Raw genomic sequence first — 27,649 nt, 5'->3', positions numbered from 1 at the left:
CTCCGGCAGGGCTGCCCCTTTGTCACCGGTTCTGTTCATTATTTTTATGGACAGAATTTCTAGGCGCAGCCAAGTGCCGGAGGGGGTACGGTTCGGGAGCCACTTGATTTCATCTCTGCTTTTTGCAGATGATGTGGTCTTGTTGGCTCCCTCGAGCCAGGACCTTCAGCATGCACTGGGGCGGTTTGCAGCCGAGTGTGAAGCAGCTGGGATGAGAATCAGCACCTCTAAGTCTGAGGCCATGGTTCTCGACCGGAAAAAGGTGGCTTGCACCCTCCAGGTCGGGGGAGAGTTCCTGCCTCAGGTGGAGGAGTTTAAGTATCTTGGGGTCTTGTTCACGAGTGAGGGGAGAACGGAGCGCGAGATCGACAGGCGGATCGGTGCGGCGGCTGCAGTAATGCGGTCATTGTATCGGTCCGTCGTGGTGAAGAAGGAGCTGAGCCGAAAGGCAAAGCTCTCGATTTACCGGTCGATCTACGTTCCCACCCTCACCTATGGTCATGAACTCTGGGTCATGACCGAAAGAACGGGATCCCAGATACAAGCGGCCGAAATGAGTTTCCTCCGCAGGGTGGCGGGGCGCTCCCTTAGAGATAGGGTGAGGAGCTCTGTCACCCGGGAGGAGCTCGGAGTAGAGCCGCTGCTCCTCCACATCGAGAGGAGCCAGCTGAGGTGGCTCGGGCACCTGTATAGGATGCCCCCTGGACGCCTCCCTCGTGAGGTGTTCCGGGCATGTCCCACCGGGAGGAGGCCCCGAGGAAGACCCAGGACACGCTGGAGTGACTACGTCACTCGGCTGGCCTGGGAACGCCTTGGAGTCCCCCCGGAAGAGCTGGAGGAAGTGTCCGGGGAGAGGGAAGTCTGGGGATCCCTGCTCCGACTGCTGCCCCCGCGACCCGGACTCGGATAATGCGGTGGACAATGGATGGATGGATGGATGGATGGAACTTTCAATACATGTAATAGCTTTTAAACAAGAATAAACTGGCCTTCTGTTTATGATTAATTGTGCTTTTACTAATGGTTTTATACTTTGCTGTCTAGTTGATTTTATTTCTATATATTTGTGTTTTATGTCCTTTGATGTTTTTGTTTGTGCTCTAATCTATTGTCCATTATTTACTATACTGAATGAGTGTAAATGAGTAAATGTCAATTATTTCATATGTTAAGATCATCCACATTTGAAAAACGTGTTTATGGTCTGAGAAAAAGGTTTTTACAAAAACACTGAATTGCAACAACTATGGGTGCCAAAAACAAATGAAATATATGGAACATTAGAGGAACACGATAAGTAAATACATATAAAACTCAGTATTTGTGCTTCATGCCATAATAGGGTGAGAGTTGTAAAGTCCACAAATAGGTAAACATAAGTGTAAAACATAACTTCTATTATATCACCACCTAGTGGTCCGTTAAGGTAACTACAATCGTCAGAGAAAGTTTGAGAAGTCCAAATCTATATATGTGTGGTTTAAAATGTACTTTTTGTATAGGATTGCACTGAAAGAAATACAAATTGCAGCACCTGTTATTTCACAAGGACTTTAAATGAGATATATTCTATTCTTTGAAAAATGAAAAAAAACTTTCACAATGTTCTGGTTTTAATAAAATGACTGCCGTGAGATGTCTTCATTACAATACCACATTGGTAAAGTACTACAGCTTCATATTTAACAGCTCAATCCATTTTAAACCCTTGTCCAAGCAGCTGGTTTGCCATGTAATTGACAACAGCATCCTGCTAATCTGTGGAGTGTGCATGTTTTAAAATGGCAGTTTTGTGCAACCCACTTCCATGACACTATATAAAACATAATGTGAAATTAGGTGCAGAAAAAGGTGGGAAAGCTGAATAATTCTACTCAAAAATGAGATTAGTATTATGTACATATTACAGATGAAGATACAGATATCTTTGAAATCAGTTTTGAAACAAAAGAGGGCAGTGTTGATCAAGATATAAACCACAAATCATGAACCATAACCAGGGCTGCATATAGTGGGTCCTCGGGGGCCAGTTTCCTGCAGGTTTGACATGTTTCCCTGCTTCAATACACCCTGATAGATATGGCTGTGTCATTAATGGACTATTCCAGACCTTGATGAGATGCTGATTATAAACCTTCATTAGAATCTGGTGCACCCCGACTATAACTGATCAGCTGTTTTATTTGTTTGTACAAGAACATCTGGTCTTTATGACCTCCTACCCTCACTTGCACACTTAGGGTTTTTACAACTGGCAAATCATATCAATCTATAATGTCAGTTTTCTTCTAAACTATGGAGACAGTTATATGCACAGGCTTGTAACTTGAAACACCTGTAAAAAAGAAAAAAAGAAACAAGCACTGTAAAGAGCTGTGAGACAAGCTTGAGCACAATAAATGACTGAGTGAGAGTTTTTTTATTTTTATTTTGCCTTTATTTAACCAGGTCGGTCCCGTTCAGACACAATGACCTCTTTTTCAAGGGAAGCCTGGCCAAGACAGCAGCATAAAAGAAATTACAATTGCAGACACACAAGTCACACAACAAAACAACAATTACAAGGCATAGAAATCACAACACACGGATAAAATACATTTCAAGGAGGAAGCAACAGGGCTAAGGCTCTGGATTCACATTCAAAACAGAAACTAGTACGATATGAAGCTGCTCCAATTTCTCTAACACAAGTTTTCAGAGCTCCAACATTGATGAGCTCCTTTAGCTTTAGAGTTTTTTGCAGTGCATTCCAGGCAACAGGTGCAGCGTACTTAAAGCAGTGCTTACCAAGTTCTGAGTTAACTTTAGGCACATTTAGTAAATAAATTCGTTGGAACGTAGGTGGTAGTTGCTCTGGAATTTGATTTAAGAATCAAATTAGATGGCAAAGTAACAGAGGACGCTAATGAAGTCGTACATTGATAATGTCTGCTCAAGAGTCCTGATCAAAGCTGAAAATTGAGAGTGAATAATAGAAATATAACTAGAGAGCTAAGTCCCTTTAAAGTCCCTCTAAAAAACGTGACAGGAAAAAGGTGCAGTAGAACAAAACCAGAGCGTTTGTAGTTTGGGACGCATTATCTGGCTGAAACAGGACAGGGGGCGGGGGTGACTTCACTAATAAAACCAAGTGGAAATTAGTGATTTTCAACATCGTCATATTATATTGTTTAGCCAAAAATAGATACATTACCTCTTCACTATCCATCCTGCAAACGACCGCTGAAAACAAGTTACATGCTAAATAAACATTTTTCTATTTCAATATGCAACATAATCACACAGTTTTGGGAAATGTTGTACTTTTAGGAGTAGTTTTGAGTCACTATACTTTTTACTTTTACTTGAGTAGATTTGTGAAGAAGAAACTGTTCCTCTTACTCCGCTACATTAGGCTACGTTGAGCTGTTACTTTTCTTTTATCCCTTTTATCCACATACGCGTCAATCTCATGACATCACTGGGTGATTCTTTGGGAAAAATGTTTGTTTTTGCATGTTTTGTCACATTTACACAGACTCAAACACACACAGAGTTTCTATGAGTTCATGTTTGTTCTAGTTCTGCCTGGTTAAAAAAGAAAAGTACAAAGGCTGGAAATTTTGTGCTACTTGTGCTTAATTTAGTTTTTTATTCTGTTTTTATTTCATTATTTATTAAAGTCCTTGAATTTACTTTAAGATTATTTTAACTTAAGCTATTTTTTATTAATTTTAATTTATTGATTTAATTTGCCTGAAGATGATTATTTTGTACTTTTTTCTGTTTCAATGGTTATGTTAAAAAAATAAATCAGACGTTACTCAACAGTTACTCAGTACTTGAGTAGTCTTTTCACCAAGTACTTTTTTTAAAACTTTTACTCAAGTAATTATTTGACTACTTTTTACTTCTACTTGAGTCATATTATTCTGAAGTAACAGTACTTTTACTTGAGTACAATTTTTGGCTCCTCTACCCACCTCTGCTTAAAAGATAGATAGAATTTAAAACAGGCTAAATGAAATGATGTTACACACTCTTGTACAGTAGGTGGCGGTATGCACCTTAAAGTTGTTTGCGATCCGCCAATAAAACAGAGAAGAAGAAGGGTTTACGGCTTGTTTTCTGCCGTCGGTGCTTTACGTCAGTCGCGGCCGGTTTCCGGCAGCCCGCCATTTGCTAGCCCTGCTAGTCGCTTGTGTTCGCCACATGTTTGTCCGGAGCCAGATCTTCCTGTAGACTGCTCTCCGTCCACTCGTACCGCACGCAGGCTGGTCCGCGGGCTCCGCCGCCATCACAGGTTCCCCATCAGGTCCATGGTGTGAGGTTTGCTGCTCGCTGGAGGAGAGAAGGTGAGACTTAAACACGAGGCTCCTGTTAGCACAGTTAGCACAGTTAGCTCGCAGCTACCGCGGGGAGCTGCGTTCTTGTTCAACCTTTTAACCGACCAGACGTGAAGCCGGGCGGTATTCCGAGGCAGGTCCGCTGGTTACTTTGGTTAGGAAGCATGTGTGCTGTTTGGGGACTGAACACTGGCTCATTGGACGTAAAGGCGGGTTAAAAGGACAACAATAAAAGTGCAGTGGTTTCCGGGGAGGCCTGCAGCTGCCGGGCTCAACACAGAACCGAGACGGAGGACCTGAGATCCATCCTGGTCCTCTCAGAACCCCAGAGTCCATCTGTCCTTCCTGGTCGTGCATTCGATCAAGAAGATAATATAATCACAACTTTGTTAGGAGAAATAGGCATCACTACTTAAGAGGGGGGGCAGTGCTTGATTGTCGTCGAACATCTTGAGTTCAGCTTTCTGCCTATTTAGTTGTCTGCTTATCATCGAGTCTTCCGATCTTAGAAACTGGTTTAGAAGCATACATTTCCCCCACACGCAGTCGCAGTATGGAATATAGATTCGAGTATATAGTCCATGTTCCAGACCAGATATCAGCACCACTCACATTTTTGAAAATATCCATGTCTATAGATGATATTCCAACCCCTAGGTATTCTCCCTATTTCTGCAGTAAATGTTTTTCAGATTTGTCTTTTTGTCTATCAATCCATCCACAAGCTACTTCCAACCTGTTTTCATTCTTTATTTCAATTCCCAAATTCATCACTTTAATACTAGGTCTCCAAACTATCTCCATCCCACCTTTTTCAGGACTACTTTTTCCTCAATTTTCAGTTACCGGTAGTTTCAGAGGTTCCTCTTTATTGGAACACCTTAACACTCAATATTAGAGAATGCTCGAGCACAAATTTCAAAAAACAAATCACAACTTTTTTGCTAACCCAGCTTAGCAAAGCTTAACAACTAATTTCCAGAATTTCTCTGCACATCCTCATCAGATTACTGTTTTTCTAGTAATTTAGCTTATTCTCCTTAGTTGTCCTATGTTTTACATATTTCTGTAGATATTGTTTGTTTCATTATAGGAGGACCACTCGACAAGCCCTTATGGTTTTCTTTGGTTCCTCCTGCACATTTTTTCTGTTACATTGTATTTCTTTTTGTTTCCTTTTTCTCTACATACTGTTCGTCTGAACTTTTGGCGGTTGTATATTTTTTCATGTGCAAATAAACTAAATATTTTGGTATGGTAACCCTTCCTGAGTTGCAGCTGTATCATCCTGTATTTGCATGATAAAGACCAGTTTGTGACATTAGTGGCTGTTATAGTTTCATAGGAGCCTAATGATGCTCTTCTAGTTTAAGGCTCGCAATGACCTGCAACAATGATATAGTAGGGGAATATTATACATTTCCTGAATCCTTATGGTCCTGTTAGTATTCCCAGTTTTTGTATTTTGTGTCTCTGTTGTTCCTAGATGACACAGGGCTAAAATATAGTATATCTTTTAGGCGAAAATTTGCATTGTTTAGAGTTTAAGGAGCTGCAGCGACCTCTATTTTGGTCAGAAAGATTCACATCTTAGCTTGAATGAATGTTTAAAAGGTCCCCTTTAAAATGATACCAAGGACAATATAGTGAAACATTGACAGATTTCCTGTACATGAGTCTAAACCAGGATATGCAGCAGCATCTAAAATGTAATTTTCTGAAGGGGGTGGTAACTTCATGAGCTGATAACTATGATACAGCTGCCACTCAGGAAGGTTATCATACCAGAATATAATCTACAGACATGGATCTTTAAAAAAAATCACAAGTAAGTTTGGTCACCTTGAGTGGTGCTGACAAGTGAAATTTTGGGTTCTGGCCCCTGGACTAATAGAAACGGCACATGAATCAAGAGGACGCCCTCCGTTACCAGGAGAGGCTGGTCCGGGTCCGGGACGCATCTGTCTGGTACTAGAGGGGTTTCTCTGAACTTGTACTTTTTCTTGAGGAGGTATTGAAACCTTGGAGCATCTTTTTTTTTTCTTGAAGCTTTACTGGGAACTTTTGGGATGCTTTTCAATATTGGATTACCTACAATGATCGAATTATTCAAAATTTTATAACGTATCTTAACAAGATAATACAATACAAAAAATAAGTTTAATGTTTTGTGATTCAAAAAGTTTCTTTGTGCCCTAATTTCTGATTGATCACTTGTGCTTTCTTGTTCTGTAACTCCTTTTTGTTTTGGTTGCTCAGTGTCCTTTGTTGTAATATTTTTCTGGGATGTAAAATGTGCCTGGTTTTATTAAGTTTTATTAAGTTCAATTTAAAAACAAACCAAAAAAAATGACTTCTTCTAATCATCACACAATGTTTTTTCAGAGAAAGATGACGCAGTTTTTACCGCCGAACCTGCTGGCGCTCTTTGCTCCTCGGGACCCAATACCGTTTCTGCCCCAGTTAGAGAAGTTACCCCATGAGAAGCACCACAACCAGCCCTACTGCGGCATCGCCCCCTTCATCAGACACTTCGAGGTGACATTTTAAGCTCTTTTCTCTCTTTTTAATCTAAAACGATTGTACGTTCTTGGTCTCTCTAACACCGTCTCTTTGTGGCCAGGACCCGAGAGATGCTCCTCCACCAACACGAGCAGAAACCCGCGAGGAGCGTCTGGAGAGAAAGGTGACACAAACGACTTGTTTCCCTGCAGCTGCTCGCTTCACCTCATACTTCAGTTTCATTCAAGAGGGTTGTTTGTCAGTGCCCTGGGTGAAATTAATTGTTTTTTTTTTCTCACTTTTTCAGAGACGAGAGAAAATTGAGAGGCGACAGACAGAAGTAGAGACAGAACTCAAACTCTGTAAGTTTGTGGTGTTGTTAAAAGTCATCTCTCATCATTTCACGTGGTGCATTGGACTAATTTCTTCCTGTTTCCATGACGTCAGGGGACCCCCATAATGACACAAATGCACAAGGAGATGCCTTCAAGACCTTGTTTGTCGCCCGAGTGGTTAGTTTATTTTAGATTACAGATTTCTCCACTGTTTGTAAACCAGATGTTTCTGATCATTAACGCTCTCTCATTTTCAGAACTATGACACTACAGAGTCCAAACTTCGCCGTGAGTTTGAAGTCTACGGGCCCATCAAACGGGTACGTCCACCTGTTTTCATCTGGAAATGTTTAGACACTTTAAGGTGGATTTAGTCAGCTTTTTGACTCCCACTGGTGAACCTTTGTTCATCTCTCCGTCTTGGAGACTCTGTCTCTCTTAGATGATCATGTCACAGCCTGCTGACGTTTAACATGTATAGTTGTAAATGTCTCTTTAGTACCATTTACTTTCTACGTGTGTTGCTGTCATCACAGTCAAAATAAGTACAGTTTCTCCTCTTTAACCCATGTGCTGTCTTCGGGTCAAGGGAGGAAAGAAAGAAGGAAGGAAGGAAGAATGAAATGAAGGGAGGAAGGGAGGATGGGAGAAATGGAAGGGAGAAAACAAGGAAGGAAAGGAGTAAAGAGGAAGGGAGAAAAGAAGGAAGGAGAGAGCAGGAGGAAGGAAGGGAGGAAAGAAGGAAGGAAGTGAGAAAAGAGGAAGGCAGGGAGAAAACCAGGAAGGGAAGAAGGAAGGAGAGAGCAGGAGGAAGGAAGGAAGGAAGGAAGGAAGGGAGGGAAAAACAGAAGGAAGGAAGGAAGGGGGAAAACCAGGAAGGGAAGAAGGAAGGAGAATTAGGTCATTTTGACCCAAAGACAGTAAAAGGGTTAACATTTGGCATGCCTGTGTTTGTAAAATACCGCTTTGACTAGGGGTGGGTATTGGGAAGGACCTCACGATACGATACGCATCACGATACTTGAGCCACGATACGATACAAATTGCGATATCCCGATTATGCAATATATCGCGATATTCTACATAGTTCACCGAAAAATTTAAAAATGCATTACACATCTTAAAATCCAAGTTGTATATATGTACATCAGATGATAGTGATAATGCATTGGACAGACTGAGTCAAAACAATGTAATTGAAACTTTCCATTTTAATTATGCAACATATTTGCATGAAAAAACACAATGAAAAGTGCAGTGTGTGCATTATTCTTAGATACAAAATACTCAAAATAAAATGCAGTGTCTCACCCACACTGAAATCACAAAATAAAGTGCAGCTAGGGGTGGGCAAAAATATTGATACGGCAATATATCGTGATACATACATTGAATATCGATATCGTATCGGGAGACTATGTATCGCGATATATTGCCGTATCGATATTTTTGCCCACCCCTAGCTTTGGCGTTTGTTAATTAGATTTTAAAGTCTCCCCAGTTTTTTTTAAATCTCGACTTGTATCAATAGGAAACATTTTTATCTGTAAACGTCATTAAATCTGTTGTGTACTGCGTGACATAAAGGTATTTGTGTGGACCCGGCTTTGACGGCAGTTGGTTTTGTTGTAACTCCTGCATGGAACCAACGTCTCTGTGATTCCTCCCTCCAGATTTACATCGTCTACAACAAGAGGACGGGGAAGCCCCGCGGCTACGCCTTCATAGAGTATGAACATGAACGAGACATGCACTGTGAGTACCGTCACACACCACCGACTCAGACTCTGTGTACGTGTGAACGCTGTCTGAAACATATCTGACGTACTGGGGAGAAACTGAACAAGTGACTGAGAAAACTGACGGGTTAATACTGTGAGGCGTTTATAGACGCGTGTGTGTCGTACACCTGCATGAAACCCCAGTCTGGTGTGTGAGCTGTCTGTGTGTGTGTGTGAGAGAGATGCGTGTCATCGGTTGAAGGGGATAGATTCATCTTTATCAGGCTTTCGGGGGAAAGTGGGCGGGTAGAAATGTGTGTTTTCATCTGTGAACCTGAACATGTTTGCTTGTCAAAGGGCACATTGTCTTTTAACTGTGAAGAGTTGTAGTTCTGTGGAAGAGCCGCTCTCCTGGTTGGACTTTAATGGTAAGCACAAGGTTAGACTGGACACCAGACATTCCCAGGGCTTTCCACCAGATGATTTGACTCTAATCTCCTGATGATTGGGCTTTGAGCTTGTCTATCAGTTTTATTTGTGGTCTTCAACCCTGGTCATGGTGAACTCGTACTTCAATACATTAGTGACACAGTATTTATGTTTTCAACTTGGCTTAAGGCCGCACTTAACGGGCCTCCTCGAACAATTGAAAGTCCTAATTTAATGGTTAATTTATCCTTCGCCATCCGATCGAAGCAGAGCCTCCAGTGATACTGACTTCATGAACATTTGCTTGTTTTACGCTACGTCTGTTGTGGTAAAACCAACACAATACTCGCTGGTTGGAGGGTTTCCGTGGTGGTTTGAATCAAAAACAAAATGAGATGGCTGTAATGAAGTATTTGCGGAGCTAATAAATATCAGTCAGTTGACAAAATGAACCTTTGCAAGAGTGGAGAGGGAAGAATCTGGAGGAAGAGTTATTTATGCAACATCAGTCTGCACGTTGGCAGACCAAAAGTGCTCAATCTGCTGATTTGCAGTCATCTGATATTTATCTTTGGTGACTCCAACAGCTTGTCATTATGAATAACAAAGCCTAAAAATCTGAGATTCTTCCTGAAAATGAGCGTATCGGGGCTCACGTGTTTTCTAATTGGCTAAATCTCTGGAGGGTTGCCAGTGGGCGGGGCTAACCAGTCACGTGTATTTAAGGACGTCTCAAACCCTGTAAATGTTCCCAAATCCTTCCAAACATATGAGGCAGTCGCATTCATAACGGTTAAAGTAAACGGTGAACGATTTACGTCCGAACGTCTTTCTGCCCAGAACTGGTGGTGCTAACAATCAGAACCACCAGAGATTATTACTAGTATCGTCTTATCCACGTCAATGTTCTTCTTTATCCTGAACTCAGGTGTTGCGTTCCCATCTGTGCATGTTTATGTACGGTTCGTCTAGACCGCAACCTGAACGTGGAGACAACAGAACTCCAGCAGCTCGTACTGTCATTTGGACTCACCTGGCTTTTTAAAACAACGCAGACCAAAGAAGTTAGATGTAAATATGGCAGAAAAAATTGACCGTGGTGGTGTTTCACACCACCAGGCATTTCAGCGTCTCCATCAGTCACGTTACCAAATATGAGCCCCAAAAACAGCTTATGAACCCGGTCGTCATCTTCTGCCCGCTGACAATCTTTAACATTAAGCTTACATGTAAACCTTTCACAAGCTGGTTTAATTTCAAGCACATTGTGTTTAAGTTTAATTTGTACGACATGTTCAATAAATGAGCTTAAATGGTCAATCTGTGTGCATTAATGTCACTTAAAAAGGTGCTCTTTGCTAGAAAGTTGTAATGGTTAAGCAAGAAAAACCTGGCGAGTGAGATATGAACAAAACTAAAGTCGTTATGTCATATACTTGAGCTTAAAGAGCTTAAAGGATGCGAGATGAAAACTGCACTTTCTAAATGACCGCTGAGGCTCTTGCTGGTGCACACGGACCGGAAAAGTGAACATATGATGATCTTCTATGGGGTCAGAGAGAGCTCTTTTATTTAATGGAGCTATCATCCTGTAATTAAGATGATTATTTATTACACTGCTACAGATTATGAGCAGGTCTGATACCGTTGCAGCCTCACACATTTTAGTGTAAAGCTTTCTAATTGGCTGGTGTTTGCGTAATGGAGCTCTGACCGCGTCACTCGCGTATGCAACACTGCACCGAGGGGTTCCCTGAAGGCTCTGCAGCGGTCCGATGTAGAGGCATGAATTCAGCTTTTTAACACCACTCCATTCCTTGACATTGACGTAATCGGCTCTTCAGGACCAGAGTTGCTGAATCATAACTGTGTAGTGACAGCAAGGGGTGATTGAGGGGGGGGATGTGGAGCTGAAACGGTATATTAACTGTGTGTTGTTCTCATTGCCACTGCAGCCGCCAATCTGTGATGGCTATTGGCCAAAGCTGGCTGGCAGATGATGATGGTTATGATACATCTACACCCTACTACCACAGCTCAGTATATGGTTGGTATAATGGGTTTGTATGATGGGTAAGATTTCTTTCCACCCTCCATCTCCTACATAGGGAAGAGGAGCTACGTTCAATGGGTAAAGCATTTTTTATTTTATTTTTTTTAACTGGCCCGAGGAGGTTTGAGGGGCAGTTACTGCACGGTCTAGGCTTTGGCCATTGAACGCACCCCTGTCCACTAGTCTAGCGAACATTGCCCAGTGATTCGGCCCTTTACGTTAAAGCCACCTTGGGTTACTAAGCATTCACGTTTGCTAAGAGATCTGAATTTTGGTGCTGACGCACATCTGTAAATTGTAGGAGAAAACGGTAACAAGGTGCCAAAAGACTTGGTGTTTTAGTTCGGTGAGTTGTGATCGTCAAGCGTCTTATTTGGAAAACCTTTATAATTGGTATTCAGTGTCGAATTAAAAGAGTATTAAGGGATTTGACGAGTGTAGTGAGTACTAAGACGAGTACAGGCTGACACCGGCCCAACTCTGTGATTACACACCAGATTAGCACTGCTGAGTCGTCTTCCTGTGTCCGGCGCTTAGCCGGCCAACGGTTCCGCCTTCATCACAGAAACGCATCTTCCCTGGAAGCCAGAGTTAGATAAATTGCTGTTGCTTGCTTTACTAGCTGAGGAGAAGCTGCCCCGGTGGGCTAGAGCTACACACCAGCTCAGGATCACAGCTGTTGTTGGAGCTGCAGGGGCAGCTGCTGCACAGATCTGCGTCTTCATTCCTACCAACACAACCAACGTTCAGGAGCAGCTGATGGATTGGGTTGATCTTTGTTCGGAGGCGTTGGTTATACAGTTGAGGAGCAACGCCAACACCTGCCCATTTCTCAGCCGGAGGTCGTGCAAACTCACTCCGCAGATTTCTGAATTAATGGATCAGACCTCGTCCTGCACGCACATCCATGTTCTCTTAATTCACCACAGACGCCGACAGCTTTAGATTCCCCTCACATCTGGGTTCCCCCGGCTGGTGCGTAGCCCCGGAGCCTCTCCAGTGCAGCTCCCCACCAAATGAGTTGATGGTTGTGCGTTTCTCTGGCAGCAAGCTCATCTTTTCTCGCAACAAGCCCGCGTTTGTGTGATGAAGGCAGGACAGTCGTGGCATGATCTAGTCGTTTTTCTCCATGAAAGAGTTGCTTTATTGTCAGTGGCCCTGATTTTTGGACCCGTTCTAAAATATACTTAAAAAAGTTTTTTTTTCAGATGGCTTGAAATCATTAATTAGCAGTCGCATCCCAGCATTTCCTAGCAGAGTACACTAATTTTTTAATTTTATACATTATTTAATTTATTTTATATATATATTTTATAAATTTATTTTATATACTATATATATATATTTTATAGATTATTTATTTTTATATGTATTATATTTATAATTTATTTATTATTATTTAATTTTTATTTCTTTCTCAGTGATGTAACAAACCTGAAATGATAATTTCATTAGCTTTACTGAGATTTTGAAGGCAGGTCCTGGTAGGTTAGGGCTGCTTCTCCGTGGGACGTTGACGCTTCTGCTAAAAATCAGTGCAGAACAATAAAGTAAAGCTGCAAGATTCCCATTCCAGTTGTGGATAAGCCAATTGTGCACACTTCTCTGCATCTATTTATGCTCCTCGAGCCGTTTGACCGGTGGGCTTTAGCTCCGTTAGTTTAATGCAAGTTACAATACAACCAACTCTAAGCTGGCTTTAAGGAAAGGGGCTGATGAGGGGAATGTCTTGGTAATACAACTGAATTGGCTCTTCATACTTCCACTACACAACCAAGTAGACACTGATGAACGTAGCCGAACACACGTAGCCAGGCTTAGACCTCACTGTTTCTCACAGATCCAGCTCACACAGCGATCAGTGACTGACTGAACCAGCATTATCTCTGGGACACTTCTCATTGTTAGGAACACAAACTAACACGAGTTCATAGCTTAAAGTTTTTAAGAGTTGTAATATTCCAAGTCCTGCAATAAAAGTTACCTAGTCTTGTTTACCTTTTTCTTTCTTTTCATTTCCATTTTTTTTTTTTTTTTCCCTCAGTTGGTCAGTTTTGGCAGGACTGGTGGGGGTTTGGTAAGGCCCTGTGGTTGGATGGGTGGTTGTTGTGGAGGGGTGATGGTAAGGCCCCTGTTAGGTGGAGGGGTGGTGGTAAGGCCCCTGTTAGCTGCTGTGCTGGTGCAGGTGGTTGGTAAGGCTGTGAGACTGGGCCTGAGGCTTTCATGAGCCCGGCACTGACAGACGTGGTAAGACTGTCCAGCGTGTGCAGTGTGAGTGAGGGAGCTTGGTAAGGCCCTCTTGACTGAACGGTGAGACTATTCCTTAGCCGAAGAGGCGTTCATCGCTGCATCCAGCGGGTGTAGCGGCGAGGACGGGCCCCCTGGAGTGAGTGTACTTCCATCATACGCGATGGTTTGTATGATGGGGACGGTTGTGTATTTATGCTGAGAGGTGGGACCACGTCTGGAGACGAGGATAACGCTGTGCAGATACCAGACGATCCCTCACTGTTGATTTCCACCTTGTTCTTGTCTTGTTGAGCTTTGAAACTCTTTGTCAGTGGACAAAGACATGCTGCTGCCATGTATACAGCGGGGGGGGATGGTAAAAATGGTCAAATTTCCAAATAAAATCAACCCTTCTTACCTGCAATGTGCCCAACTGTCATATTTGTTTAAAGCTTTCAATTCTTAGGTGGTACTGAAACTCGTTCCAGCTGGGTGGAGGAGTTGTAAGTGTAAATTTAGAGCAAGTAGTTGATTTTTAACTTCTCAGGTCGACTGCAGCAATATATTTTAGAGACCACGGTCTCAGGAGACTGGGATTGTAAGAACAACTTCTGGTACAATCTGGAGTCCTAACAGTCGCGTTGTATAGTCGAGACATTCTCGGGAAGATAAGACATCCCCTGGGGTTTTTATTGAAACTAAAAGTGAAACGGTAACAATCACTCAACGGGTGGAAGGAAGTCTACTCCCATTATCCTTCGGCTTTTGCCCAGAGAGCAGCCGTCTCGGCTTCACCTGCTCCTGGTCAGTATGATGCACCGTTTTTCTTTTTTCTTTTCCCTTGGCCAAAGTAATGTCTGTCTGTACTCATCTCATCCCCGTCTTCCCTCTCTCCCCTCGTCTCCTGCAGCTGCCTACAAGCACGCCGACGGGAAGAAGATCGACGGCAGGAGGGTGCTGGTGGACGTGGAGCGAGGGCGCACCGTCAAAGGATGGCTTCCTCGCAGGCTAGGTCTGTTTCCCTCCACTGGGGCTTTCACACTAGTACCTACTGGCTGCGGCCGAGCTCCCCCGGGAGCCGTGTCTCCTCGGTAGCGAGGCAGAGTCTCCCCGTCCGCCCGCCACGGAGCCGCCACCGGGCAATTCGCACGGCCCCCTTCCCCCTTTAACTTCTCATGGTGGCCTCAATTACGTCCGCCTTATGGATCTGCTTTAATTTGACCCACCGTACGCCATAGGTTACGCCGTACGGTGCGCGTCACTCTCTACCCTACGCCGTAGGCTCTGTGTTGGTGTTACGCGGAACCATACATCAGCCTTTACAATAATACAATGAGCGCATTGCGTCTTTTGGCACATTGGTACATAAAAAAAAAAAGACATTTATATGCTCCTAATGGTCGCAAAAATATGGTATCTACTCGGCACGTTAGACCCCTAGTGGGAAAGAGCAAAACTGAGTGGAGTCGAGTAAGTACTAGTGGAAAAGCGCCATTAGTCTTGTTGTGCAGACCACTGAAGCTCCGCCTCTTGTGGGCGGAGTTTAACCCTGCGTTCACACTGAAAGCGTCACGAGCGTCATAGGCAGCCGGCTGTCAATCATTGTCTATGAAAACACGCGTCGAGGAGCGGCGGGGGCTACATTGATCCAACGAAAAGTAATTAAAACCCGTGCTTATTAATCACAAAACACAGGTTAAACATCATGACCAAATCCGCTCCGACCCGGTGTGTCAGTGATCAGCGCAGACAGACTGCAGCTTCACCTGAATTATGGTTCAGCGTTAAATCGACGGCGTAGGGTCGCGGTACGGTTTGCATCGCCACGTACCCTATGCCGTCGGTTCTGCGTTGGTGTGACGCGGAACCAGTGTGCGAAATACCCATCCATATTCGGGGGGGTCCCTAACTGTTTTTTAAACAGTGTGGCCCTATACAATAAACCAATACAATCAGCCTACTATAGCCTATGACAAATACACGCACACTTTTAACCATTTTAGATGCACGTTGTTTTACTAACAGGAGGCAAAATTGTGCATTACGATGCAGAATGTTATTTACAAATTAAATCCGATAATTAAAATAAATAAAAGACATTAATTGGCACCACACTGGTGCACTTAATGAATAAATACCAGACAAGACACTGGTGCACGGCCAGTGCATTGCAGAAAACGAATAAACAAATAAAATAGGCTAATGTATTTTTTTTAGATAAATAAAAAAAATACAATGAAAATGAATTGTGCATTCAAATAACAGTAATAACAACAAATGCCACTATCGGAGACGTGCAATCAGTGCACTTAAACAGATCCTCAGCCTGCACAATGATGACTGATTATTTAACGTTATGTAACCATCCAGGAAATTACCGTAATTTCGCGACCATAAGGCGCCCCCTTTTTTTTTTTTTTTTTTTTTTTTTTTAAATGTGCCGGTCGCCTTATGAAACGGTGCGCCATATCTATGCTTTGGGTGAAGCCCCGGGGGAGTTGCGGACGTGAAGGAGACGTGTGTTCTGTGTTCTGCAGCGCGTGTGACGCGCACTGCTGCAACCCGACTTCCAGGTTCCCAAAGCGGGATCAGATCAAATTCTCCTGGTTCCCACCCGCTTTAGGAGCAGGGATTTCAGGGGTCTGTCCCAGGTCGGACCAACTTCACCCTGCGAGATTTTCAGGCAAATCTGTCGGTTTGATCTCCGGTAACCAAGATGCAGAGGATGCGCTCAGGAGCCGCCAGGCTCCCGCCGCGGGTTTGCCGGGCCAGGGCGCACCATCCCCGGGGCAGATCCGGCCGAAATGCCGCTGGTCTTTCCCCGGGAGCCCCTGCTCCCATACAGGTGGGTGGCTTCGGTCCCAGCCGGTCCGAACAGGTCACATTCCCGGTTAAAGCCGCTGTGACGCGCGCTGCTGCAACCCGACTTCCAGGTTCCCGAAGCTGGATCAGATCAAATTCTCCTGGTTCCCACCCGCTTTAGGAGCAGGGATTTCAGGGGTCTGTCCCAAGTCGGACCAACTTCACCCTGCGAGATTTTCAGGCAAATCTGTCGGTTTGATCTCCGGTAACCAAGATGCAGAGGATGCGCTCAGGAGCCGCCAGGCTCCCGCCGCGGGTTTGCCGGGCCAGGGCGCACCATCCCCGGGGCAGATCCGGCCGAAATGCCGCTGGTCTTTCCCCGGGAGCCCTTACTCCCATACAGGTGGGTGGCTTCGGTCCCAGCCGGTCCGAACAGGTCACATTCCCGGTTAAAGCCGCTGTGACGCGCGCTGCTCCACCCCGCTGGGGAGAGACGGGCTCTGCGCGGTGGAGGATCCGCACAACGGGGTATGAAAAGTTTATTTACTGTTGTGCAGAAAGTGTCTGACACCGAGGAAATTCGGACTGGCGCAGCTGAATTAGTGGAGCTCTTTAATGCAGAAACAGAGGTTTTGCTCCCGCTCTATTTTTTAAATAAGCGCTTGTGTGTGCGTTCTGCATGTGTGTGCGTTCTGCAGCGGGTGTGTGTGTTTTCCGGCCGGCGTGTTTTGCGGCACGCGTGTGTGCAGCTCTGCTCTGTAGACTGCGCCTTTTGGGTCGGTGCGCCATATGTATGTTTTAAATCTAAAAATGACACACAAAAATGAGGGTGCGCCTTTCCACACGGTGCGCCGAATGGTCGCGAAATTACGGTATGTTTAACACAGCTGTGTGACTCATAACAGGTCATCACGCAAAATTAAAAAAAAAATATGATGGATCTCAACAGGTGGGTTCACGCAGCTTACACATAAATCACACTCATAACGGGCCATAACGCAAAATAATAACAAAAATTAAAAAAAAAACATTAGCTCTCAGGTGGGTTCAGGCCATATTAAGCAGGCTGGCCTCTTACCTTAAGTTAAAATAGACCATATGTGCTTTTTTTTTTTTAAACCTTGTCTGCACTCATATTAATGGTTACTATATTTTTTATATATATATATATATATATATATATATATATATATACAATATACGCACGCATAGACATGCATAAATACATACCCAGTTTTTTTTTTTTTTTTTGCCGGGGAGGAGGAGGGGTGGGACATTTCTCGACTTCTTGTGCTTTCTGTCCTGGTTTCCATTCCAGGAAGAAGCGAGGCTGGCTGTCCTTGTTAATAACTGCGGAAAAGCCTTGTTGCGCTGTGCTGGCGCACATGGCTAATTTGCATACATAAAGGTGCAGGACTTGTGTTAAACCAATAAAAGTTTTGAATTGTGAATACTTGATATGGCGATCTCTTAAACATATTCAATTGACCATTAGTGACAATCAAATTATCATATTATATTATATAGCCTAATTTATTTTATTTTTTTTGACAACATTGAGACCTACATTTGGCTTTTGATTCCTTCATGGGGGCTCAAGGGTTAATCGGGGGGGTCGGAACCAACCCCCCCCTCCGTATTTCGCACTCTGCGCGGAACCATAAATCAGCCTTCAAGGCGGATTTATGGTTCACCGGGAGCAAGGGCTCGCTGGCGGTTGATGTTGATCTGCGGACCAAACTTGTTAAGGAGCATCAAACTCACTCTTATCTACGCGGAAATAACGCTAAAATATAAAGAAGGCGTCCCAAAGTGTGATCAATGGTGAAATAGGAAACTGAAGATGTGTACGCTGTATGAGTAGGCTGTTCCCAGTTCTGCAGCGCAGCGTTAGCCCCGCCCACTGTAGCTCTAGCCCCGCCCACTGCAGCTTTAGCCCCGCCCACTGCAGGCGTCGACAGTACATGCAGCTTTCAGTGTGAACGCACCAATCAGCGAGATGCTGGCGTCGGGAGATTTTTGACGCTTTCAGAGTGAACGCAGGGTAAGACTATACAAGGAAACTCCGCCCCAAATGGTGTCAGAGAGCCAGTGTTAGAAAAGAACTGCAGAAGGAAACTCGCCAACATGAAATGGTAAGTTGGTTCCTCTGAGCCACCGGCCGCGTTTGAGATGATGATGATCTTCGTAATGACGCTGCAGCTCCGTCAGGAGAAGCAGAGCTCTCCCGCTTTAGAGATGGAGACGGAGTTGGCTTCAACATTTAACGTTTCTGTGACTGAGTTATCTGAAAACGGCGAGGTCCAGCACATCCACGGTGTCAGCTGGTCTCTGTCTGAGGCCCAGCGGAGGACAGACTTGCTGTCAACAGTTGTGACAGACTGACAGAGACGTGGGACTTCAGAAAAGACCCTGAGCTTATTTCTTCTTGTCTTTTTTTCTCCCAATTGAACTGTTGCATGGTTTCTCTCTGCAGGTGGGGGACTGGGTGGTACCAGGAGAGGCGGCGCTGACGTCAACATCAAGCACTCTGGTCGAGACGACGCGTCGCGATACGACGACCGTCCTATCGGCGGGTGAGTCGGCCTTTTCCCTTCTAACGGTCAAGGGTGAAATCAGGGGTGAAACCATTCATGACCGGCAGAGCTGGTAGAAGAGCCAAAAATTGTACTCAAGTAAAAGTACTATTACTTCAGAATAATATTACTCAAGTAGAAGTAAAAAGTAATCATCCAAATAATGACTTGAGTAAAAGTAAAAAAGTACTTGGTGAAAAAACTACTCAAGTACTGAGTAACTGTTGAGTAATGTCTGATTTATTTTTTTAACACAACCATTCAAACAGACAAAAGTACAAAATAATCATCTTCAGGTAAATTAAATCAATAAAATAAATTAACATTAATAAAAAATAAAAAAAATGCTTAAATTAAAATCTTAAAGTAAATTAAAGTACTTTAATAAAATAAAAAAATTAATTAAGCACAAGTAGCACAAAATTTCAAGCCTTTGTACTTTTCTTTTTTAACTAGCAGAACTAGAACAAACATGAACTCATAGAAACTCTGTGTGTGTTTGAGTCTGTGTAAATGTGACAAAACATGCAAAAACAAACATTTTTCCCAAAGAATCACCCAGTGATGTCATGAGATTGACGTGTACGTGGATAAAAGGGATAAAAGAAAAGTAACAGCTCAACGTAGCCTAATGTAGCGGAGTAAGAGGAACAGTTTCTTCTTCACAAATCTACTCAAGTAAAACTACAAAGTATAGTGATTCAAAACTACTCCTAAAAGTACAACATTTCCCAAAACTTACTCAAGTAAATGTAACTGAGTAAATGTAACTCGTTACTCCCCACTTCTGCTGACCGGTGACTCTTGTTCTCCTCAGCGACCGAGACCGAGGAGAGAGGAGGGAGCGCAGCCGCGACCGGGACAAGGAGAGGGAGCGCCGCCGGTCCCGCTCTCGCGACAGACGACGACATTCCCGGGAAAGGGAAGGCAGAGCCGAAGGCAGAGCCGAAGGCAGAGCGGAGCGAGAGCGCCCGGTGCCCGCTGTGGAAGACAACACCGGTAGCAGCCGGCGTCGCGAACGTGAGCGGGAGCGCGTGGGAGGAGGGGCGGCAGCGGCGGCCGGGGCGGGGGGAGACAGCCGGAGCAGGGAGAGGAGCAGAGACCGCAAGAGGAGGAGCAGGAGCCGCGACCGCAAGAGGGAGAGGGAGCGGGGCAAGGGCCCGGAGGGGGAGGAGGCCGGCCAGCCGGACGGCCCCGCAGACGGAGCCGAGCGGGGAAACGAGTCAAGGGCTGAGCGGGGAAATGATCGGGGGGCCGAGCGGGGAGCAGAGCGGGGAGCAGAGCGGGCCGAGCGGGGCCCCGAGGAGCACGAGGCCGAAGCGGGCGAGGGCGGGGACGAGCGCAGGGACCGGGACAGGGACAGAGACCGCGACAGAGACAGGGACAGGAGGCGCAGCCACAGGGACAGGGACAGGCGCAGGGACCGGGACCGGGGGGATAGAGAGCACAAGCGGGACCGGGGGGATAGAGAGCGGGGCGAGCGGCGGGAGGAGCGCCACGGCTCGTCGCGGGAGGACACGGGCCCCCAGGACGAGGCCGGCAACGAGGAGGACGGCGGCGCGGCGCCACACATGGAGGAGTACAGCCAGGACGGGCTGATGGACCAGCAGCTGGTCCCGTCGGCCGACGGCTACGGCTCCAGCGAGAACGGCTACAAGATGGACGCACCGGGAGACGAGTACTGAGACGCCAGCGCTAGATTCCTTGTTTTATAGTGTCCTCGGCCCGGCCCCCGGGACCCCCGAGTGTCAACCGTCTAGTTAGCGTCCCGTCACTCTGTCGTAATATTCCATTTCATATCATCGCACGATTTGATCTCACTTCAGAGGCCGTTTCCCGTGTACCTGCCGCTAAACTCTGGATTCTTCGTGTTCTAGTTTTTGGTTTTGTTTCCTTTGGGGGGGAGGCTGGGGGGGGTGGGAGAAACTGAGCTCGGTTAATTTTGAATGATTTCCAGATTGACACGGCAGTTGCTGTGTGCTCATTTGTGTATGTGAAATGAAAGGAAATGTAGTACTGCAGCGGCTCCGGCTGCCACTTCACTCTGGAATACTTTGGGGTGTTTTTTATTTTAATTATTTCTGCTGTTGATAGATTTTCAGGATCATTTTAATAAAGATGTGACTTGACAGCAGAGCTACTGTGTTTTGGTCATTTCATTGTGTTCACTTCACAACGGGACTTTGATCTTCTTAGCGTCTGTCTGACCGGCTCCAGAGGAACCGCCGTGACCCCCAACAGGACCAAGAGTAGAACATGGATGTACGGTCCAGTCAAAATACTGCACATTTCTTTGTTTTCCCACTTAAAGATTTAAGAATACCTGTACGTCCGAAATGCCATACTAAACGGTATATACTCAAAAAGTATATTTAAGTTGGGCACACTTCTGAGTAAATATCAGTAGTCTGCATTAATTGGGACGTACTACTCAGAGCCACACGGCACTTCCTGCCGTTGGGAGGGGGAGTTGTTACCATGGTAACAACTCCTGTCACAGCAGCAGTAGCAGCACCGCTCCACTCTTTCCCCTTTATCCTGGCCCAAACAAGATGACATTATATAATATTCTACTTAATATTATACTTATGACATATACGTATCACTTAGCAACCAAACACCGCTGCATTGCATTATGGGAAGTTTCTGCTTAGCCAGTGTCAATCCATACTAATAAATTTCTCCAGAATGATTATGGATAGTACATACTATTGAGTACGTACTAATGTTTTGGACGCACTAAAAAATCTCATATTTTTGCTACTCATTAGGGTGGAAGTGTGGAGTTTCGGACGCAGCTCCTGTGTATTGTTTTTGTGTGGTGTGGGTTTCAATAACACCTTTACTTGAAGATGCAGTTGTTCTGAAAAGCAGTTACCGGCAGGATGACTCTAACGGAGGTCATAGAGGTCTGGGGAAATACATATAAAAGTACTTTGGAACCAGTATTCATTCTCCAAAAAAGAGCTATCAGAATTATGCACAATGCCGGTTATCTTGAACACCAATCCATTATTCATTAAATATAAAATAATAAAATTGTTCGATATTGCAGAGTTAATGACTGCACAAATAATATACAAAGTCAGAAATAACCCGGACAAATAAAGCAAATGTTTCAAGAAAGACGGGAGATATGAATTAAGGGAACCAATTAATTACATAAAATACAGACATGTAGAACTACAAGCAAAGAGTGTTGCATTTCAAACAGTGGATTGAGGCTACGGAACAGTCTGAGTAAAGAGCTGAAACAATGAAACCATCTAAAGGTTCAAAAGCAAAAACCGTACAAAGAAATGATTTTTGCCAAATACAGAGAAGAGGAGACAAAGTAATAGTTTTATTTGGATCCCCATTAGCTGCAGCAAAACTGCAGCTATTCTTCCTGAGGTCCGACACATAATATACAATACATGACAAAAAATTAAAAGCAAACCTAAAGAGGTAGTAAAGAAAAATGGAAAAAAAAGGAAATTCTACTACAAAATATACTTTAGATTTCTGTCAAATAAGACCAGTGCTCCTTTTGACACTCACATTAAGGTTACCGTTATTCCGTTAAACATTTAGATGTAATGCATTACAATACAAAATCATACCTCCTTTAAATAGCATCAACCAAATCAAACAATGTATAGTCATCGACAATGCGTTTAAGTTATAATCACTTATAACTTGAACCAATGACCATTTTTAGTAAACCAATAACCATTTAATAATTAAGTTTTGAGGTAGAGATTGTGTGTGGATTCATCATAATGTACGTATATAAAATGGTATATATAATAATGATTATTGCTCAGGTATATTGTTTATGATAAGATATGTGTATATATATATATATATGTATGTATGTATGTATGTATGTATGTATGTATGTATGTATGTATGTATATATATATATATATATATATATATATATATATATATATATATATGTTGTATACATATTATTTAGAATGCTCAGGTATAATATTGTAGTAGTAAGTGATATATATATATATATATATATATTTTATTTTTTTTTTGTATTCGAGCAAAGTTGAAATAGAAACAAGGGCTAGGACCTCATAAGTTTTTACTTCCTCCTACTCCCTTTCGGGCATGATGGTTTATTTTTTTCTGATTTTGTTTAATGACCGTTTATTTTTATTCTTTTTCTGATGTTTTGGGTAATTGTTTTTTTGTGTTTATAATTATTTTATGCTCGAAATAAAGATTTTAATTCAATTCTATTCAACGGCTCTTCTTCTTCAGTTAATGTGCCCAGACGCGTGAGCGCCCCCTACTGTCCGGATGTATAAACAGTATTCCATAACCAACACATACCAAGCAAATCTCATTTGCTCTTATCATTACATCTTCCTTTTTTTTTCTTTCAAAAATAAACCCCTTCTACTTTTATAAACATAACATCTCTCTTTTTGCTTGTTTGTATATATATATATATATATATATATATATATATATATATATATATATATATATATATATATATATATACACACATATATGCCTTAGGTTCTTACCAGCATGGTATTAACCATTAATATGTGTGCAGACAAGAAAAAAAAAAAAAAAAACTCACGACATCATGATCAACATATAAACTCATTTAAAACTGTTCAATGAGTCTCTCAGGTGGCTTCACATTTCTTGAAGACTTTCTGAGTGTTTGTTCTTGCATATGAGCAGGTGTTCCAGGTGAGTCCTGACTGACTACGTTTACACGCAGTCAAAATTCGGGTTAAGGTCAATATTCTGGTTACTAAAACATTGGGAATAATCTGTTTCCATGCGTGAGCAAACAGGGTTATCCCTGTATACATGGTGATTAATCATTTGGGATATTCAATTTTTATTAATATAGCGTCTATTACAACAAAAGTTGTCTCTAGACGCTTTCCAGAGACCCAGAACATAAACCCCTGAGCAGTTATTACATAAACAAAGGCAGGTAAAAACTCCCCTAGTGGGAGAAAAGCCTTAAGCCAAACAGTGGCAAGAAAAACTCCCCTTTAGGAGGTAGAAACCTGGACCAGGACCTGGATCATAAGGGGGGGACCCTCCTGCCGAAGGCCAGACTGGGGTTCGGGGATGTCAACAGCACAGCAGGCAGGTGGAAGCAGCAACGGGATGACCGGGGGTGGGGACCGCAGGCAGGTGGAAGCAGCAACGGGATGACCAGAGGGGGGTGGGGACCGCAGGCAGGTGGAAGCAGCAACGGGATGACCAGGGGTGGGGACCGCAGGCCAGCATGCAGCTCTCGAAACTCCAGCCCAATCAGCAACCCCAGGTTGGGGTGCAGGGTCGGGGAAAGGTTGAGAAGGGGCAGGGCCAGGGAGAGGAGTCTTGACGGACAAATCTCTCCCCCGCCTGCCCGGGCCGTTACCCTGCCCCTCTCACTCCCACGCTGCAGGTTCCGGTGTTGTGCATTCAGAGATGCTCTTCACCACCGGCAGAAGATGCTGCACCATGGACAAAAGAGAAAAAAGAGGTGAAAAAGTGGGGGCCAGCACAAGAAACTACAGGAGCGACTCTAACACACTAGATTTTACACTACCTAGAGATTTACCAACACCAGCTAGAGGTTTACTAAACACTAACTATAGGCTTTACTAAACAGAAAATGTTTTAAGTTTAGTTTTAAAGGTGGAGGTGGTGTCAGCCTCCTTAACCCAGATTGGAAGTTGGTTCCATAGTAGTGGTGCCTGATAGCAGAACGCCCGCCCTCCAAATCTACATTTGGATACTCTAGGAACTACGAGTAAACCTGCACTCTGAGAACGGAGAGCTCTGCCAGGAACATAAGGCACTATCAGGTCTTGCAAATAATGCGGAGCTAAGCCGTTTTGGGCTTTATACACAAGTAATAACATTTTAAATTGGATTCTGAATTTTACAGGTAGCCAATGGAGCGACGCTAACACTGGAGAGACGTGGTCTCTCCTGCTGATTCCTGTCAGTACTCGCGCTGCTGCATTCTGGATCAGCTGGAATCATATCTGGATATCTGGATCAAACCAGCGACGCACGGAGAACGTCATGACACAATTCCCGTCATTTCTGCTTCTTCTTCCTGTATCCAAATCCAAAACAATAACAGCAGCACGGCGGATAACCAACAGCCCAGTAGAAGTCGTTTTGTTTCTTGGCCCTGTAGTTCTCCTTTCTCAGCGTCTTCCAGCGGAGCTTGATCTGGTCTGGCGTTCTTACAAATGCTGCTTCGCGCAACTTTTCGCTCACCTTTTTGTAAATCTTTTATCCCGGTACTTTCTACCGTCTACAAATGCAGAAATGTTAATATCTTTCATTACATTTATGAAGTGATTAGTCTCCTCCTGGTCTTGCGTTTCTCCGTGTTTATAAGAACTTCCTGGACTCCAAAGACCATGATTCCTTGCGAAAAGATCATGCACAGCAAACAAATTCCTGTTCCTTTTGATGGGGAAATCCCGTCTGGATGGTGTATGACCTTGGTTGAACTTCGCTCTGAAATTTAGCTTTCTGTGTCCATTTGTTTGTTTTGTCTTTAAACCTCACTTTGTCCCCAGTATGCAGTTCAGGTAAGTTATTTGTTCCTCTGTCATAATAGAACTTTTGCTTTACTTTTTGCTGCTCCCTGAACGTTTTCACACTGTTTCTGTCCTTTGTTTTAAGTACATGGATGTTATCAATGATAACTTATCATTACACCCTGTACAGTAGCTGCAATTTCAACCTGTAAATCAGCAGAACCTTACGACTCCACAATCTGTAGCTCCTACAAACATGCCGTGCTGGTTCCTCTGCAAAAGTCTGGCGACCCCTGGTGTTGGCTCGAAGTTCAAGTGAAATGTTTAATTTTCCGTTGTAGTAAATCAAGGAGACTTCTTGCTGTAACTTTTTTGCTGTAACAATCTTCTCCTACACATTTCTGAGTCTTTAACAACATGTAACTGACTCACTGCCCCCTAGTGGACATGTGTATTTTCTCAGTATTTTCACTGTAATTACACTCATCACTCAGTTACACTGATTCATCACGTCTTATCCATTTTTTTATAATCTTCATCACAGAAAACCCCTAAGTCAGCCCCAACAAATACACACAAATAATAAAACCATGCATTGTACAGAACCAGGCATAGATTTAACTGTTTTTAAGGAGACATTTCGACGCACAAGTGACGACGTGGAGGTCGCTGGCACCGTTTCCTTTGCCGAGATCGCAACCAAAGCAATGTTATAATCTCCTATATACTCCAATGGTGTAATGTTAACTTCTTTGTTGTTCTAATCTGCTATGCTACTACCGCTACTACTAAATATTTAATCACTTTTCCAACTGTTGCTCTGCTTACTGCCCCCTACCGGTCACCGCCGGTACGACGCGCTCTCCTTGTGTACTACGCAAGCAACATTGTGGTTGGTGGTGCACGTGAACGCAAGCACCAACAGCAAGTTTATCTGGGGCTAGTTGCAGTTTAGGTAAAACCTTGTTTTCACTTTGCACACACACAGTTACACAGACACACACACCTGCTCACTCACCTACATACTCAGATAGGCTACAGATAATCGCAGTAGCCTTGATTCAGTCTCAGGTCCCATTAACACGTAGCAAAAACGGAGGCGTTTTCATGCGTTTTGGCCGTTCGTTTACACGAAAACGGAGCTCAAAGTCACCAAAAACGATCATTTCTGAAAACTCCGGCCAAAGTGGAGATTTTCAAAAACTCCGTTTTCACGTTTGCGTCTAAACAACGGAAAACGGAGATTTAGGCTTCAGAACGTCACATTATGCAACAGAAAAGTCACCAGCGTCATGAGTGCGACCTGTGTTTACAATTAGTTTGGGCACCGTCAATATTTTCTTGTATTTTACCTGTTTTATATTCTAAAGTCACACTTAAAAGTAACTCCACTTCTCTGTCACTCCAAACGAAAGACTCTCGTTCCATCTTGGAAGTAAAGCCTGAATTATGGTCCCGCGTTAAATCGACGCAGAGCCTACGGCGTAGGGTACGCAGCGATGCGCGCTGTACGGTGAGCGTCACCGCGTACCCTACGCCGTATGCTCTGCGTTGGTGTAACGCAGAACCATAAATCAGCCTTAACTGGAAGTTACACGTGTCATTTGTTGATGTTTTTTCCAGGATTCTGATTGGCTGACATGACGTTAACAGCGTTGTTTTGCGGATTCGTGTAAACGAAGAGATTTTGAAAACGATCTCGTGTAAACGATGGAATTTTCAAAACGTAGAGGAGGAAATATCCGTTTTTGTAAATACCCAGCTATGTGTAAACGGGGCCTCAGGGACCTGGAATGGTTGCTGTTTGTCTCTCTGTCTGTTCTTGTGTCTGTTTGTTTTCTCTCTTACAGATTCCAAAGGCCTGCGTGCCCGTTGTGTGTTTTCCTGAATTTCTCTTCATCTTGCAGATGATGCCACCCCTCACCCCCTCCCCAAGTCAAAAACAACTGCAGGAGTCTAATAACTAAACTAACTAAATTGTGGAACTATTTCAAGAAACTGTTCCTCAATGTAAAATAACAAACACTTTTTTACTCAACAATTTTCTCCACAATTTTCTCCACAATTTCTCAACAATTCTGAGAGTGTTGGCAGTAATTGGGACCTATTTTAACCTTCTGTCTAGTTTCGTGGCCTTCAGTCCTCCATTGTCTCGATAT

At 43.7% G+C, this 27,649-nt stretch overlaps 1 protein-coding gene across 1 annotated transcript; it reads left to right on the top strand.

Moving 5' to 3' along the window:
- The first annotated feature begins 4,133 nt into the window (after positions 1–4,133).
- Positions 4,134–21,108, top strand: snrnp70 (small nuclear ribonucleoprotein 70 (U1)). Its single transcript, XM_061712492.1, has 10 exons — positions 4,134–4,334; positions 6,711–6,863; positions 6,949–7,011; positions 7,135–7,189; positions 7,275–7,339; positions 7,420–7,482; positions 8,836–8,917; positions 14,505–14,606; positions 18,873–18,972; positions 19,790–21,108. The coding sequence occupies exons 2-10, from the start codon at positions 6,717–6,719 to the stop codon at positions 20,655–20,657; spliced, it is 1,545 nt and encodes a 514-aa protein (XP_061568476.1). The 5' UTR covers positions 4,134–4,334; positions 6,711–6,716; the 3' UTR covers positions 20,658–21,108.
- Positions 21,109–27,649: the final 6,541 nt, after the last annotated feature.

Source organism: Cololabis saira, chromosome 21 (assembly GCF_033807715.1).
Source record: "Cololabis saira isolate AMF1-May2022 chromosome 21, fColSai1.1, whole genome shotgun sequence".
In the NCBI taxonomy this organism is placed as follows: Eukaryota; Metazoa; Chordata; class Actinopteri; order Beloniformes; family Belonidae; genus Cololabis; species Cololabis saira.
Note: the sequence above shows the minus strand (reverse complement) of the source record. Positions and strands in the feature narration are given on the sequence as shown.

Coding starts and splice junctions, on each gene's coding strand:
- snrnp70 (XM_061712492.1), top strand. CDS start 6,717: ATGACGCAGTTTTTACCGCCGAACCTGCTGGCGCTCTTTGCTCCTCGG. Junction 7,012..7,134: donor AGGAGCGTCTGGAGAGAAAG/GTGACACAAACG, acceptor TCACTTTTTCAG/AGACGAGAGAAAATTGAGAG. Junction 7,340..7,419: donor CCTTGTTTGTCGCCCGAGTG/GTTAGTTTATTT, acceptor TCTCATTTTCAG/AACTATGACACTACAGAGTC.